Raw genomic sequence first — 17,216 nt, 5'->3', positions numbered from 1 at the left:
AAGTTCCTCAACGACCTATATTCGTCGGTGAATGAACAAATATTAATTATTATATGCTTTGGAATGGAATAGGCTTCTGGACAGATCATTTTTTCTAAAGATTATGGGAAATCTTTACTTTTTTTGAACATTCATAAACGAGATATAAAATTAACGTGGATTTCCAATATTGCGTTACACTTTTGTTCGGATTTTCACTTATATATTTTCCTATTCTTGACCAATCAAGTTTACTTTTCGTTTACACAAACGATGCAAACACATCCGTTTGGCTAGTCCAATAGCAATAACAAATCACGTATGCATTGATTGGCGATCGCATTAATATGGCGGGAGAAAAATGTGGCGCGCATCCGTAAGGTACGGCGATTGTTGGAATCACACGACTCCAATATGGCGAATGTGAGGGACAGTGATACGTCGTTGTGGCTTCATAACAAGTTAGGAACGTCGAACGACAGCTGGACAGGGAGTTCAATTTGTTCTCAACTTAATGCTGAAGTATTACGGAACATCAAGGATTGTTTTCCTGATCTTCAGACTCAAGTTAAGCTTAAATTATTACTATCGTTCTTTCACATACCTAGACGGAATGTCGAAGAGGTAAGCAAGCATTTTTCTACTTTTTAAAAATTTCTTTACAAATTTATACCTCCCTCATCATTAGGGCAATTTAATTATCATTGTCGTTTTATTGTTTCATAGTCCTTACAACTAGTTAATACCGTATGTTTACTCTTCAATTAACCCGAGAATAATACCAATTTACCCATATTCTCATGAATAACGCCACCTATACCCATGTACACTTGCTCGAATCGATGTTTTCTAAACGAATTTTTCATCAAATATAGTCAAAAACTACTTATTTGAACGAAAATTACAACTTTGATACAGCCTCTCTTTTCTGTGTTCACTCCAATTCAGATTCTCTTGCATTTACGTTGAGCATAAACCACAAAAAAAATAAATCATATATAACCTCATTTGAATTGGCGACCGTATTAATGGGTTTATGTTTTTCGAATGGCGTCCTACCGCTCGTATATACATAGCTATATATATATACGTATTTTGTAGTATAGCAAATTCAAATGGTTGAATGGTTCTGTTATACAACATTGCAGGATTCCCAAAAATCTATATTTCTGAGCAGAACTCACGAAAAACCAAAAATTAGCCTTTCACAATTTGGTTTCAAATAACCATGTTTAACCTATAAACTGACAATTCAGTATCCCAAAATTTATCTATTAGAATGTTCTTTAAATCGAATAAAAAATCTACAAACTATTTTATGTTTAGAAATTTCCAAGGGAGTGCAGCATTATAGTATCATTTACATGATTTTTTGGCAATTATGTTTTATTAATATACAGCGGCATGCTAAAGTTTCCAGTCACTTGTCAATAAACTTATCATTGAAAAGTGGCCGATAACTTTTGCAGGCCACTGTAACTTCAGATATAGATCTTGAAAAACATTAAACCATATTTGAATAAATCTGAAGTCAGTAATGACGCTGAAGTTTCCAACGTTGGAGTCCAACGAAGTGATCGAAAACAACTCTCCAATAATTCCAGTAATTCTCCTATTTTATTCCCTGCCAAATTTGCGATTCGTAGTTTTTCAAGCTGCACCAATGATTCGTGAAATAAAAAATCGGTGAATTACAAACGTTTTTTTCGTTCATTTCGTTGGACTCCAATGTTGGAAACTTCAGCATCGTAAGTCAGTAATACAAAATCTGTGCAGCTGCAACCTTTTTGAAAAAGGAATGTTAAAGTAGGATATGCGTCATTGAATTTTTTGTGATTCCTATCATTGTAAGGATTCTTTGCAATAATTTCAAGTGGCGTGCCGAATTGGAGGAGATTATCGAGGTGGCGTCTCTGGACAGCGAACTGTGGGTTTCCATGTTATCCGAAGCGATGAAAACGTTTCCATCTACGGGTTCCCTGAACACAGATATTACTGATTTGGATGAACATAGACCAATATTTGGAGACTTGGTGAATGATTTGAGGAAACTCCTGAAGAAGCAAAATGATCCAGCCATGCTGCCTCTAGAATGCCACTATCTGAACAAAACGGCTCTCACCTCTGTTGTTGGACAACAACCTGCGCCAACGAAACATTTTACTCTCAAAAGGAAACCGAAAAGTGCCGCTCTCAGAGCTGAATTGCTGCAAAAAAGCATTGATGCTGCGAGCAATTTGAAAAAAAATACAACTCCCACTGTTCCGGTCAGAAGCAGAGGGATGCCAAGAAAAATGACTGACACAAGTAAGATAGAAAATTTCTTACGAGAGAAATCGTCAAAAATCTGGAAATTCACGAACTGAATGATTTTTTCTTGATTATAATTTAGGGAAACTGTTGCTTTTTCAATTTACACTGTTTCATAGTTCCATATGGTTTTTGGGATTTCAATTATAATGAGGGTCTAAAGCTTCAAGCAATCATAGAACACTCTACGATTGCAAAACGATAATAATTGTTTCTTAACTTCAAACAAGATTTTAAATTTATTCATTTTAATTAAAACATCTCGTTAAAACGATTTTTCAGCGCCTTTGAAAGGGATTCCGAGCAGAGTACCGACGAGCGGATTTCGATCACCGGCGCTCACGCCTTCCTCGTTGGCAACGAGGACTCCTATTAGTAGTAGAATAAGGAAAGATGGAGGAATAAAGCTTTTGGACATAAATGAACAACCTCTCGGTTATGCGCAAGCTAAAAAACGAAAACGTATGATGGAATTAGAGGAGCAACAGAAGAAGGTTGCGGAAGCTCAAGCTGCAGCAGCTGCAGCTGCTACTGCTACACCGGCCGCAGCAGAAGTTCCTACAACGCCAGAATACGCCCAAGGTCTTGCGCCAATAAATCCTCCAGTGACGACCACGACAACCGGTACAACGGCAGCGACTTATGCACCTGCGAGTACAACCACGCCGGTTCCTTCTGTCGTTACTCCGCAGACTCGTATGTTTTTTTTTTTTTTTTTTTTTCAGTATTTAAATTCCGGAAAAGTCATTATTAAGACGTTCGTATCACGCTATTAGCGCGATAAATTTTTGTTGCCCTTATATGCTTGAGAAGTCACTTTTCCGAAGAATTGAAAAAAGGTTGGGAATGATTGGTTATGAAAAAAATTACGTTTTCCCAATCGTAAAATGAATATTTTTCAAATATTGTATCTACTAAAGTATTCTTGAAGTATCGTTCTTCACGCTTTTGATAAATTCTTGAGAATTTATGTGCTTTTTATCGAAGAAATCCCATTAGAAAGTTTCTAAATCAGAAATAGAATCAGAAATTCGTCGTTCAATGAATTAGTTCTTTTGTTAATTTTTTCAATGTTATTCTTTAGCTACAACACCAACTACACCAACGACACCGAGTACGACTTTGCCTTTGGCAACGCCTGCTGCTACAACTCCTGTCGAAAGTACTCCAGTTGGCGTTCAAACTGTACGCCCGTCTCAAACAGTTACACAAATTCGCATACAACCGACAGCTCAACCACCGAATGCGGCTGCGAATACACGGAAAGGACTTTCTCTTACGGTTCGTAATCATCACTACTATTTGCTCGTATAATATTTTATTCAGATCCTACGAGAAAGCGCTCAATTTGCTCGATCGCATTAGCATAAAATTTCGTATCAAATAACTGAATTTTCCCAAATTTTACTCCTTATATTGGATGAATTGATAGAAATTTGTATTTTTTTTACAGCGAGAACAAATGCTCGAAGCGCAAGAGATGTTCCGAACAGCGAACAAAGTCACGAGGCCAGAGAAAGCCCTCATTCTTGGATTTATGGCTGGCTCAAGAGGTAGGTTTACTGATTCTCGTCACACAAAAAATATAAAGATTGCAAGATTGATGGAGCAACAGTAGTATCATAGTCTGATGGTGAAAACGCCAAACTCAAAATGCAAATTTGCAAGAATCCAAATTTTCAAATAATTGCCGAGTAGATTTGTGCACGTTGTTGAATTATTCAGAAGGTCATTGGCATTCCGTCATTGAGATGTTTCAGTGAATAAATGAAAAAATTATTAAATGTTGTTAAAAGTTACTAAAAAAATGTTAAAATTTTTCAGACAACCCATGTCCGAAGTTGGGCAATATCGTAACTGTGATGTTATCCGAAAATATCGAGGACGTAGTCCAACCTGATGGTACAACAGTTTCAATGTTGGTCGAGACGCATTTCCAGATGAATTACACAAACGGTGAATGGAAGAGGATAAAGAAGAATCGACGAATTGTTACCGAAGAAACGGCTACTACGACTTCGAATACAAGCACTTCGACAACGACTCCGACGGGAGGCACTCCAGCTGTGAATGCAACTGCTACGGCTTCCAATTAAGTGAGACGGGTTTTCACGTCCTCAGTTATATCCTTCCCTCTCTCTTACGCGTTTGGCTCGTGAATGATTTGAAAAAAGGTGACATTTTCCTCTTGAAAATTTTATCGAACAACGGATTTTTGACATGACAGAGCATTTTTGCTTTTCAACGACCCCTGAATTGACTGGTTGAAAACAATGAACATTCGCAACACAAAATGAATTTGCGGATGCTATAAAAATGTTGGGTTCAAGTGCCGATGATGCGAGAAGAAAAAACAATAATAATGATAAAGAGTTGCAAAATTCCATTGAATTTGGAGATTGTTCAGTTTTCTACAAGACTGCAAAGAAATTTGCTTCGGTTGAAACAAAATTTTGCAACAGATCTCGAAGGCTTATGGCAAAGAAATGAACAGATATACAGATATAGAAAATACGAAAAGATATGAACATGAGACTCTTATAACATTGTTATTTGAATAAAGTATAATTATATTGATTAAATCTTCGTTGATTTTTTCTATTGCCCACGATCATTTAGATTCTTGTCGAACTATATTGTATTCAAACACACGTCATTATTTATCCATATTTGATTTATATTTTCGTTTGAGTTCATTTTAAATTCAGCCGATCAGTTTTTATTGTTACTGGTCCTCAAAGATTTTCGAACGTCTCTAGATATTCATCAGTAATGATGATTTGAATTGAAGAAAAATATATTTGAAAAGCCGGAAAAACGAAATTTTAACTAAGTTGAAAAATTATCAACTTTTTTTATGTTCTTAGAGTACATACTACAGAAGGTTCTTCGTGAGCGAAAAATACTCGTTTCATTGACGTGCCGAAAACGATGTTTCGGATATTCGGTTGATTCTTAAAAAAAGCTGTTCTCTAAGATTCCTCGTGGTCCACCAGTCTCCGCAATAAAAATGATCAGGCATACCAAAATTTAATCAACGAATACGAGCAGAGAAATTAAAGACGAGCAGACGATCGTGAATGCGGGGGAATATGAGCCGGCTCTAGAACTCCAGAAGCTGCGTTTCAGATCTAAAAATAGTGAAACACACACCGCGTGAGTCGTCTTATTGTTCACGCCCGATACTTCATTCGTTGTGCGTGCCTCAATTTCTTGGCCAGCACGGAAATAGGCTTATATACTTTTGTCATTAGGATCCCGTGTTCCACACTGTCTGTAGCCCAATTTCGACTTTCGTTTGCTGTTAACGTATCCGGGAATGCTTAAACTGGGCGCTTCGAGACGACCCGTCGACATCAATTTGCTGAAATCTTGTTCCAATATATTGGCAATCGGACCTGCGGAAAAATTGACAATTTTTTTACAATTTCAAGAAAACTATACACAAACATAATAATAAATCTTAAAAAAAAACGTTTTCGAATTGCTCTAATATACAATACAAAAAATACTCCAAAATTCATCAATCATTTCTTCCGAATCGAGCTTTAGCAAAATATTAAATCACCTCGGAAATGTAGCAAAAACTGTATACATCCGCCGTTGTGAAGAATTTTAGTTTTTCGACTGTCGATTGACAGCATCCATTCAGGAATTCCCATGACTCTCTGTACATCTTCGAGAAATTGTGCTCTGGGAATAAAAATTTATAATCGATTTGAAATAGGGTTTTTGCAAAAGTATTGAAACAGGGTAAAAGGTTCGATGGGTTTTCACTAACGTTACGAATTTCGGTGGACGTCCAATATTCGCGTATTTAACGATATCATAATCAGGCTCTATGTTCGCACAAGCGAATCTCTGTTGGCCGAAATTTTGGTCCATAATAACGATAGATTTGCCAAGAGCCGAGACCTTGCCCTCGAGTGGGAAATTCGAGTCTACGAAAACCTTCCGCTGAAGGCCAATATCTATCGGTCCTAATCGGGCGGAAAGATCGCCAACGTAACAACGCAGCGGCAAATCCGGTCCACATTCTTGCCGATACAGATCTTCCTGGAAATTGAACTCATTCAGTTCCGCTTACAGACGTTGAACATAAGATAGATCATGCTCGAAGGATCGTATTTTATGGATGTCTAAATTAGGTCGAATTTTACTCCCCAGTTACAGAAATAATCATTTTAAATTAATGTCAGAGTTATTAATGCGAAATCGTAAATAAATTTGTTCAATTTATCTTTTGGCGAATGAAATTAATCCATCACTAACTGAACCCGAAATTTCGTTATTTAGTATTTAGTATTATTTCATTATATTTCAGTATTAATAAAAAGACATAAGGCTGTGACAGGAATGGTCCAAGCCAAGAAAAAACAGAATTCCAAAATAAGCAAATGTGAGGTACACGAGTGCTCATTGCCAATTTCGTGCAATCTTCAACGTTTAATCTTTATTTGTAGCAAGACAATCGTCTCAAATTTTTTCCCAAACCTTCATTATATACTTCATTGTTATTGTGTACTCTTTTCATAAACTTTGTAAGAGGCGTTCGTTCGTTAAACACCTTTATCTCAATAACCAATAAGATGAACCGTTTGAAATTTGAAGTGCGTGTCAGTCGACGACCCATTTAAACTCCGTGTAAATTTCAAGACTTTCTTAAGAAAATCATTTCGTGCCTGAACTATCTTAATAGAACGCCTCAACGAGGAGGCCTTAATGAATGATACGTTTGGCTCACGTTTAAGGGATCTGCGAGCTGGGTGTAATAAGGATTCCAGAGATATCCGCCGGCAACGCATCGAGTATCTTTCACCTTAACAGTCGCGTCAACACCGACGGGATTGACGTATATAGCCCAGTTGTGATTTCTCGTCTGTAAGAAAGTCGTTCGTCAATGCGCAGATATTCACCTCTCAAATGGCGTTCAACGGATTCTTGAAACGATGCCAACGAGTTAGTTATAGATATCAATGAATACGTACAACATTTCGATCGTGATTACCCGGATGACGTAATTTCACTTCTATCACAGTTTCACTCTGGCTGTTGTCCTTGTATATTAGTTGAGTCTGAAATAGAAACGTCAATTATACGAGAACGAATTTCTTTGAGTCTTCGTAACTCGAATAACCTTTTCTTTTCCGACGTACCATTTTTATATATCCGTATGCAAAACCGTTTGGATGATGGAACGAAGCGATGCCTCGAAGTTCTCGGGCCTCGGAAGGAGCGTAGCCTCGCTCAATGTTTGAGCAAGCCCATCTAAAATTTATTCGCTTTTAGGAACGTTGAATGTATGCTTTTTTGTCACTTGGAAGCAGACAGTACCAGAATTTTCTGATTGTGCAAAAAGAGATTCAACGTTGATGACGATGGTCAGTTTCAGAATTTTGTAAAATCATTTATCAGTTTTCAATGATAATGTTGATTGGTGGAATGGCTTTTCGACAATGCGCCATTTCGTTAATGAGAGTACCTCACGTTTTTGTGCTTCTTATGGATAACGATACTTCGTCCTAAAATGTTTCTTGGTCCGAAAAGCGGGAGCATAGTGTCGTTCTGCGTGATTGCGTATCGTTTTCGATTGTCGAGCGTGCCAAATTTTCCACTCAAATCTCCTATCGCGTATTGATCGGATGTTCCTTCACCAGGATGCGGCGAATTATCGATGCTCACATTCTGAGGATTGTAACGACCGTAAAGGGTGGTAGCTTCACACGGGAATTCCAAATCCAATTCTATCGGAGTCTAAAAATCGAGAAATTCATTAAAACTAATAGAAACTCAAGAAACAATAATATACGAATAAAAAGAATGAAGGTTGTTCGGACGAGCGATGAAAATTCTTTTAATTTTTTGTCGTCACAAAATTCAATTATTTACCATGTGAACGTGGTAGGCACTGGTTATTCCGTCCAAACTTTCTAGCATTGTTTCCACATCCGTCACGTCGTATTCAGTCTGTTGAATAAATTCGAATTTTCCTCTAAGCACAGGGTCCTTGCTATTACTGAACCAATCTTTAGCCACTCCTTTTCTCCTGTAAACTCTACTGACTCTGAAAACAATGAGATTACAAAAATTATTTGATTGTACGTAAAAATGATTAATTTATTTTTTATTTTCTTTTTAATTTATTTATAAATTTTTTATTTTCTCAGAGACCAACAATGCTATGGGAAAGCCAAATCAGTGGATGAAATCGAAGCAGAAATATTACATGGAACACCCGAGCCTTTCTCCTCTCGCGACTGGACCATGGTCGTCGTACAGAACTAAGCTTTTTCCCAGGATGCTGTGTGGGCCAGAAAGAGGCAAGGAGCTGTCGGTGAACAAACGTCGAGTGATACGAGAACCATCGCGTTTACGTCCAGCGATCGACAAGCTTCCGTGTCTCGTTAAATCTCCCACGCGACAGAGAGTTATTTGTTTCGCTGTGCAGCGTTCCGGATGTGCAGGGTCCCATTCGACCTTGAGGGGACCGAAAAAAAATCGTTGAATATTCACGGAAGGATACAAATGAAAAAATGTGAAAACGAGATAAAAAAACGTTTCGCACCTTGTAAGGATTGTACGGATTTCCGGCGGTGAGACATCTTCCGGTCCAATTGTAAAAATCGATCCCAGGAGGATGTTCGTGAATCATCCATCTAAGCGAGAAACGAGCGAGCTATTTTTCGTCACAAATAAACTAAAACAACGTTTTTTCGCCTCTCTAAATTATGCAAATGAAAATCTACTAATTGTCTACGTTTAAGGAAGTTGAGGCATTAGAATGAAAATTATGTCACCGCTTTTAAACCGATTGCATCTTATAAAGTGAAGTGTAAAAAAAAATCAGTCAAATTTTCAGACAGTTTAGGAGCGTCGTTGCTGAGAAAAATCAATAACAATTTGGGCCAAATAACATGTAATCTTATGGAAGTCAAGACACATTCAGTGATATCTCTGTTAAAAATGATGCTAAAAATATGAAATTTTTTGGGCAACATGAGCGAGGCTTGCCGAATAATGTCAATTTTTTTCAGATTTATTAGGAGATTTGCTGAGTTGAGTGCAGTTTTTTGAGGCTAGGATCGTCACTGTTCGTGTTTTCGACTGAGCTTTCACCAGTTTTTCGTCTTTTTTCCCCCAACTTTTCTTTAAAGCGTATGCAACATTGCCAAACTGTAAACTGGCCTAACTTTTGAAAGGTACAGGTCATCACTTTTGGGTAAAAAAAATGGCTGTACAGCCTCAACTTCCTTAAAAACAAGAAAGCCCAAATCCACCTGTGCTCCGCTGAATTATTTAAGGCACTGCCATCCGCGTGGATGAGATTTTCAATAATAATCGTTGTGTCCGCTTCTGGCTCGTTTTGTGCTTGGCGAAAAACAACTCGACCTACTATCGGATACCGATAAATAACCTCGGCTGTTATCATCGGCATCTGACCAGCATTTTGTGGCAATTGGTGTAGTAACGTTCCACAGATCCAAGGAATTATTCCTTTGTTGTCCGTCTCATTGAATCTAAAATCAAAACGATTGTTTTAACAAAAACGAGATTAATTTCGACTTTTTCTGTTTTTTTTTTTCTGTACTGTAAATCTAAAAGTCTCCAAACGATCGTAACTTTGTTTAGTATGTTCTACAAGAAATATCAAATATTCCCATGGGAGTTTAGAAACTTCTGTGCAATGTTAATAAACTTACAATTTTTAGACAGATCTTCGTAAAATAAGAAAACGTATCAACTCAAGCTTGACTGAGTTTAATGAAGAGTTATTGAAAGTTTCAGGTCAGCATTTTTCGTCATACTTGTGAAGCACTAGAGAACGATGAACAACGCTGTTTATTCCTGACAATGGTAGATACAAGTCCCAATATATTCCTGCCAGCTGTGCACTTCCGGGGAGAATATCGCTGTGGTACGATCGTGATTTTCGACCTTGGAGCTTCCCCGAAATATCTCCAATTGCGTATTGATCCTGAGTCCCCAGTCCTGAAAGCAAAGAATCCGAGGACCATCCGAAGACGCCAAAATTTATGGAACAGGTGAGAAAGTTTTAAAATATTATTGAGTATGTTACACTCACCAGGAGGTGGAATCGTTTTGAGGTCGATGTTCGAAGGATTGTACATCTCCTTGGTCGTCAGGCAGGGTTCTTCGCTGTTATTTTGATGCATGAAATAAAATGGATCGCGTGGTAATTCGTGTATCCTGTAAGCAGCGATTTTCGTGGCATATCGAAGTCGAGTTTCGAGGTCATTGATGGTGTTCAAAGTGACGTTCACCCACGTTGGATCGTACTGGGTTTCTTGCGACAGTGTCACTTCGCCTCTGATGCCACGAGAACTTATCAGAGTTCTGAAAGTTTTAGTCAGAAACAAAACGTTACACGAGCAACTTTTACAACGAAACGGAACAGACCCAAAAACCTCGAATTCATAAATACTTTTTTAAGTGAAGAAAAATAATGAGAAATAAGAAATTTCCTCTCACTTCGCCAACGAGGCTTTTCTTGGCTTTATTTTTGCACAAGCGAGAAATGAGTCCGTGTGTGTGGGATGAAATATGACAAGATAAAGAGAACGGTGAGAGCCAAGAAGGTCAGCTGGTAGCAGCAAAATTAGAGAATCTCTGTACGACGTTTTCAAGCTTTTATTCGCATCCACAGCTACTTTGATTTTTCCGAGACGCGAATCCACGTCACCGATCGAATTTCCAGAACCCGAGTCGTCAGGATCGAAAACAGTTTGTAAAATGTTGCAATCGTTTTTGTCTGTAACAGTGAGGATCAAACGAGGCTTTCAATGAGACCTACGATTATGTTAAAATGAAAAATGTGTGCTGTAGCCAAACAAAGTTTACTCCAAATCATTTCCTCGACTCTACTTCATAAGTTACTACATTTAAACCCGTAGACATCACACTGGTGCAAATTTGCACCCACGAAAACTTTCTTCACTGCACGCACATTCAAATGGAGTAACGAGAGTCGATATTCCTTTTGACTTTTACCTTTTCCTGAATCAAAAATATCCGTGACGTATATTTTCCAATTGTGTTCAGTGAAGTCGACGCTTTTCAGTACTTTTTGCTTCGACACGTGATGAAGATCCGCGTACATGACCGTGTCGCTCGTCGCATCACCTGCTTGACCTCCCAACCATCGAAACCACACGCTTCCGGCAACAGGTCCATGGAATCGAGCTTCAGCATTTTTCTCCGCATGTTTTTCAAGGACCTGCAAAAAAGTTATTTTTTTCAAATTCTATTCTCGCTAATGATAATTACGTTTAACCCTAGAACGCATGACTGGGGTGTGAGCACACCCCACGCGAACTTCAAACTACGCTCCCGTCCTAACAAGCGACATTATCGACTGATTATCGACGGATTTTTTTATATATAAATTCAATTGAAATTAGTTTTATCGTACATCATTCTTTTCGTTATAAAAAAACGAAGAAAATGGTGTAGGATAAAGTTAGTTTAGCATCGTAGGACCGGATTTATAAGCAGAAAAAGAGTGGGGTGCGTTCAAACCCCGGTCATGAGGTTGAAGGTATGAAAAAAGGCACATGAGGTGTAGGGTTAATGGATAATTTTACTATTTTTGAAAATTTCGTTTCATTCATTACTGTAATTGAGGCACAGATCCTTCGGGACGAATAAGTATCGACGAGCAGCAATCCCTTTCCCCACAAACCTTTGTCTCCGGTGAGAGTGAGACCAGGAACCTCGACGACACTTGATTCGTTTCCGGGCATCACGATCGGACCGACGAGTTCCGTTAGGTCGATTATCCTACAAAAAAAGTAGGATAGTTTGTGGACAAAAATTTTCGTAACAATGGAACTTGATTAAAAATAATCGTCGGGACGTTGAACGTGATTTTATTCGTTTTTACGTTTCCCCGAGATGACGATCGTCACATCGGTTCTCGATATTTGTATAATCGACCGGAAATCTCGTCACCGTCCAGAGCCATTGTTGGTCCGGGTACTGCAAAGTTGTCTCAAGGCCCAGACGGATTTTCATCACATTCTCGTCGAGTTGCTCGAAGCGGAATTCACCGTGCAATCCACCGGAAGATATGTAGGCCGCTAATCTCAAGGCACTTCCCGATGAAACTGGAAATGTTTGTTCGTGCATTAATCATTTGTGCAATTGGAAATTTTTTAAATTCCATCAACTTTACGTGACGAGTGAAACGTAGGATTGGAGTGAAAAAAAATTGGATTTTTCACACAAATATAATACGACTCGAGGCATTTTGACACGTCGAAAGAGTTGGAAGCCGTTCAGTGGATCACACAGCTAAAAATTCGACTCGAACGAAAATTTATGTTTTTATTTAAAAAAGTGAGAAAATATGAATAAAATGCGAAAATAATATTGACCTCGGAGTTCGAACTGTCGAGCGATTGGGAAGGTGAATTTTGGAACAATTTTTTGTTTCTTTAATTCTTCATTTTTCATGTAACTAATGCCAACAAAGTACAAAGATTCAGAGTATTCGTTTATTGTCCAAGCACCATAAAAAAGCAGCTGTTTTTAAAAAATATAACTTCGGAGTTTCTGTTACGATTTTCATTAAATCTGGAGCATTCGGAAACTGCGCGGTATCGCGGAATAATATTAGAAATTCCTCAGAGTAAACTCACCGGAAAGAAGAAGAAAAAGAATCCACTGCATTCTCCTCGCATGAGTTCATTAACTTGCGCTCAGATTTGTGTGAATAAGAAAGGAAATTTTGGGGGGCCTCGGATATAATAATATTACAACGAAATCCACGTTGTAGTTTCGAACTCGCTACAACACTGTTCGAGAGCACACTCTGCAACGGTGCTTCGAGACAGCCAAGGAAGCTTATACTTTCTCATTTTTCAGTCTCACCTCGTGAAGCAAGTCCGCCCGTGTGGTGGGAGTGACACGATGGGACCGTCAATTTCGGAGTGGGGAAAGCTACGATGGGCCAGACTCGATCGAGAATTGAACCAGCACGAGTCTTGGGAACGATCTTGAAGTTATCTTTGTATCAGCTAATCAGAAACATTGTAAAGGAGAAAACTTTCTAAATATTTTTAACACCTTCGGATGGTAACGCTTGGAGGGCGATAAATAGTTAAAAAACTGTAAAAAAATAAAATAAAATAAAAATGCTACAATGTATTTTCGACCCTTGAGAAACGACGATGATAATTTTATTTTAATCGTGCAATTTTTAATAGTAAAAAATTGTCGAAAAAATGACTTTTTTTTTAAATGATGTAGAAATGGTAATTTTCGATTGGAATAAAAATCAAATCGTTTTGAAAGCCTGAAATATCATGCTTTCAGGTGGGAATGGTTAAATTTGCGACCGTTCCAAAAAGTATGTTGATTTCAACATTCGAAGTGTGGGGTTCTACAGAAGAAATGATACGCAATTTTTTTCGTATTGAATCATTTGTTATTGTATAAATATTGTTGAAAATGTTTTCAAAATATTTGCAAATTAGAAAAGATTACTGTTACAAAATATCGCAAAGAAAATTTTTTCAAATGTGCTTCGAAATGCTTTTTTTTACACTTTAGTCACACAGGATTGTATCCCGTGTGACTAAACCCAGATTTTTACAAGATCTGATTTCTAGGGCTTCCAAAAATGAACTAACGGGCGCTTCCAAATAATAACGATGAGGCTTTCTACTAGAAGGTTCAAACTACCGACAGAGGGTGCCATAAGTCCCATTTTCTCAAAATTTCTATTAGGTATCGTCGGTCGAAAAAGTACTGACCAATAAGTGTACACAAGAAAAAACGTTGATGGCAATCGATTCAATATTCATTTCTACTCCCAATACATTTTTCGAACCTTAAACATAGTGGTGAAATAACGAATAAAAGCGAGAAAATAAAAATTGCCACGATACAAATAGAATAATTCATAATTTGAAAATAAAAAATGCGTTTTTTGAAAAGATTTCAATCGCCACGATTCGTTATTTAACATTTTTGAATTAATTATAATTTTTGTCGAAAATAAATCAAATTTTGGATCGCTGCGAATCCTCAGCTGTCATTGAGAATTTTCAGTGATTCCAAAGCGAGAGATCAGCCTCCTATTTTGTTATAAAAAAATAATACAAAGGAACGTTCAATGATCGCGATGGCGGGACCTATGAAAAAACAACTGACACGACGATTTGTCACGATCGTCGTCGTCGTTGCCCACGTTGCATCGTATCTCGAAATTGCGAATCGTAACCTTTATTAATTTAAAGCGAAAAAAATTAACCGTCAATTTCTGTGGATGCATTAAAAACAAAATGATTTGGATGACCGCGCAAATGAGAAAGTTCGTCGAGTACGTTAGAGATTATCTGAGTCTCAATAATGTACCAAAATTTACGAGGAGTGCGATGGAATACGTCGAGAGTTTCATGGGAAAAGCAGTGTAATAAGACTGATGTACCATCAATTTCTTCTCGAATATTATAATTGATAATCGAGAGAGACTTCTATGGTCGTTTCCTTCGACGCGGTTCAAACTCGCTTTATTTATCTCAAATATACAGTTTCGATATAAAATGAACTGAGTTTACACTTTGATTGACGTTAAGAAAACGTTTAAAGTCATGAAATTAAAACAGTTTGAAGAGAAAGATTCGAAATGATTTTTCTCGTCGTTCAAGCAGTGTTGAGACTTTGCCTAGTTAATCGATTCGGTAATAAACTAACTTATTGATATTTCATTGACGATACAGCAAAGAGAAGAAGCAAACTTTGGATCTTTTTTCTTTCGAATGTTACGGACGTCCAATCGAGCGAATAAAGTTAAAATTATTTGACTCTATTCCAGGCGTTGTCAACGTGAAATCATGACGAAACGATTGCGAAGACGGAAGAGACGCAGGCTGGGCGATTGCAAAGGGCACTCGAAACCGAAATCGTCCAAGTGTGTTTGTCGCGAATGCACGTGAGTTTGATTTTATTTCGAAAAATTGTTTGGATGAGAAAAACTCTTTGGATGAGAACTTGGAAAGATCGTTGCAGAAAGAGCATCCGGTACGTCAAGAAAGAGCGTGTGATCGAGCCAGACTTTTTGGCAAATTTAGCCTACAATCAACGGGTTTCGAGAAACAATGAGACGTAAGTTTAACTGATTGTGAGAAACATTTTCACCGATCGTGACTTGATTCCGTTTCTCTTATTTCCAGTTCGATCGATGGATATAACGAGCCAGTTGGGTGAGTCCTCGATGCGTGTTTTTAATTTCTTTAATATTCCATTGGTCCCCCAATCTTGGGGGAATAAAATTTGTCGAAAATTTATCGTCTTCCCATTGACGTGATCGATTTTCTGCGCAGTCTTTCCATAAAGAAGGAGAGAAAGGCTCGAACAATGCGTGACAAATCGTGTGCCAGAGGAGATCACAGAGATCTTTATCTCTTTGTATACGTGTTTTATCTTCTGTCAACTTGGATAGTTTTCATAACGTACAAATATATCGTTAATATCGAGCTGGAAGCTGAAACAAAAAGCACATGTTTGTTCATGAGACAAAGAGAAGAATAAATAGCGATTTTTGGTGAAAAACTACGCCGGATGCGAGCCCATGATTATTCGGTGTTGTTGCTGTTATCGATTGTTGTATATTCCAAGGGAAATTACGTTGAGTCCGGGTGAAACATGGTGGAACAAAGTGGTCAACCAACGCTCGAACATGCCACCATTGAATTGTGCTCCGCTATCGAAGCCCACGAAATCCGAGTGCTCTTCCGCGACTTCCGGTTTTCGTTCAGCCACGCCCGACATCTTCAGTGACGCCGTAGAACCGTCGCGAAGCGTTACTCCGCTTTCCGTTAATACAGAGAAGTGCGTGCCCTCGTTAACACCTTTTTTAGATATTTTTCGAACTTTTTTTCACTCTGCGAACTTGTTCGGATTTTCAGCTCGCGCTCCGACGCCACGAACGCTATTCCACGGGTGACCGAAGGCTCTGAATCGGGTTCGAAGACGCTGCGGTCCCTCGTCAACATGTAAGGCAGAATTAAATCAGTCAAAATCTCCAATTTTCGTGTTACATATTTCAAGCGTTTTTGTCGTTTGGAGCAGACAATCAAAGATCGAAACTCGAATGACAACGAGAAGCAAATCGAACAATGTGGGGGAAAGACCGAAAAAAAAGGAAGCACCAGCCTCGACGATAATTAGCAGACGTAAAAAGATGGGGAAAAAGAAAAAAATCACAAGATCAACGAGCCACGGGAGCGATTGTTTCAGCACTTGTGCAAAATGTTCGCGTATTTTGTCGAAAGCTGTTTAAAAACAATTTTCAACATTTTTTAAATTGACAATTGCGTTTATATTTATATTTATATTTATATCGTCGTTTTTATGAATGTATCGTCGATCGAAGAATTTTAAGATTAAATATGCTTTGCTCATAAGTTCTACAGCTCGCTTCAATAACACAGCTCGGACCCGGCTCGAAGGAACGCCGGAAAAAATGTATTTTTAGGAAACCATGTGCATATCCCGACGTCTCTCTATTACGAAACAGAATCTGGGGTGCACAACCATCTCGGGCCTTAAAAAATCATTCTATTGAGCTCCGCGCCCAAGCCGTATTTGTAATCGCTAAATATAAACATTGAAGAATTTTACCGGGGAACGTGCGACCGTTTTTTTGGATTTGTCAAACTTTTGTACGATTCGATTCGCATCAACTTCTCAATTAGATTTTTCAATGGTAAAAGCGGCTGAATTTTCATTCGTGACTCAATGATCGGCCTAAGAAACAGTTGGGATAAGTTTGAAAAAATTTGATGAAAAAGACTTGCAGAAATTTGAGTTAAATTGACGAAACTGTGAAGTCCTTCGAGGAAATTCGATATTTTCGTCGTATTCTTGTTGAAATTCGGAATTTGAAATTGAGCCGATAGTTG

The 17,216-nt window shown here is 38.1% G+C and overlaps 3 protein-coding genes and 1 long non-coding RNA gene across 8 annotated transcripts; 3 read left to right on the top strand and 1 right to left on the bottom strand.

Annotated features, from left to right (window-relative positions):
• The first annotated feature begins 363 nt into the window (after positions 1–363).
• On the top strand, positions 364–4,871 carry LOC122407029 (Negative elongation factor A). Its single transcript, XM_043412982.1, has 6 exons — positions 364–603; positions 1,854–2,286; positions 2,572–2,985; positions 3,374–3,570; positions 3,743–3,842; positions 4,114–4,871. The coding sequence occupies exons 1-6, from the start codon at positions 394–396 to the stop codon at positions 4,383–4,385; spliced, it is 1,626 nt and encodes a 541-aa protein (XP_043268917.1). The 5' UTR covers positions 364–393; the 3' UTR covers positions 4,386–4,871.
• A 74-nt stretch (positions 4,872–4,945) lies between these two features.
• Rsod (Related to Sod) lies at positions 4,946–13,283 on the bottom strand. Of its 3 annotated transcripts, none has more exons than XM_043412976.1 (19): positions 13,180–13,283; positions 12,191–12,413; positions 11,922–12,087; positions 11,299–11,524; positions 10,780–11,059; positions 10,373–10,644; positions 10,095–10,278; positions 9,567–9,806; positions 8,855–8,945; positions 8,516–8,766; positions 8,179–8,353; positions 7,772–8,043; positions 7,446–7,557; positions 7,278–7,364; positions 7,034–7,168; positions 6,071–6,345; positions 5,858–5,982; positions 5,532–5,687; positions 4,946–5,420 (listed from the first exon to the last, which is right to left on the bottom strand). In XM_043412976.1, the coding sequence occupies exons 2-19, from the start codon at positions 12,319–12,321 to the stop codon at positions 5,320–5,322; spliced, it is 3,279 nt and encodes a 1,092-aa protein (XP_043268911.1). In that variant the 5' UTR covers positions 12,322–12,413; positions 13,180–13,283; the 3' UTR covers positions 4,946–5,319. The 3 variants fall into 3 exon arrangements, with proteins under 3 accessions (XP_043268911.1, XP_043268910.1, XP_043268913.1); XM_043412975.1 differs by lacking the exon at positions 13,180–13,283 and adding an exon at positions 12,948–13,151; XM_043412978.1 differs by lacking the exon at positions 13,180–13,283 and having other exon boundaries at positions 11,990–12,291.
• LOC122407033 (uncharacterized) lies at positions 8,706–13,473 on the top strand. 3 transcript variants are annotated; one of them, XR_006260134.1, is made up of 3 exons: positions 8,706–8,882; positions 10,075–10,331; positions 13,174–13,473. It is a non-coding gene; the product is annotated as an uncharacterized lncRNA (long non-coding RNA). The 3 variants fall into 3 exon arrangements; XR_006260133.1 differs by lacking the exon at positions 8,706–8,882 and adding an exon at positions 9,636–9,748 and having other exon boundaries at positions 10,069–10,331; XR_006260132.1 differs by lacking the exon at positions 8,706–8,882 and adding an exon at positions 9,646–9,748.
• A 1,600-nt stretch (positions 13,474–15,073) lies between these two features.
• Positions 15,074–16,681, top strand: LOC122407258 (uncharacterized). Its single transcript, XM_043413355.1, has 5 exons — positions 15,074–15,417; positions 15,486–15,515; positions 15,931–16,143; positions 16,221–16,307; positions 16,384–16,681. The coding sequence occupies exons 1-5, from the start codon at positions 15,239–15,241 to the stop codon at positions 16,592–16,594; spliced, it is 720 nt and encodes a 239-aa protein (XP_043269290.1). The 5' UTR covers positions 15,074–15,238; the 3' UTR covers positions 16,595–16,681.
• The last annotated feature ends 535 nt before the right edge of the window (positions 16,682–17,216 follow it).

Source organism: Venturia canescens, chromosome 2 (genome assembly GCF_019457755.1).
Source record: "Venturia canescens isolate UGA chromosome 2, ASM1945775v1, whole genome shotgun sequence".
Classification (NCBI taxonomy): Eukaryota; Metazoa; Arthropoda; class Insecta; order Hymenoptera; family Ichneumonidae; genus Venturia; species Venturia canescens.
Note: the sequence above shows the minus strand (reverse complement) of the source record. Positions and strands in the feature narration are given on the sequence as shown.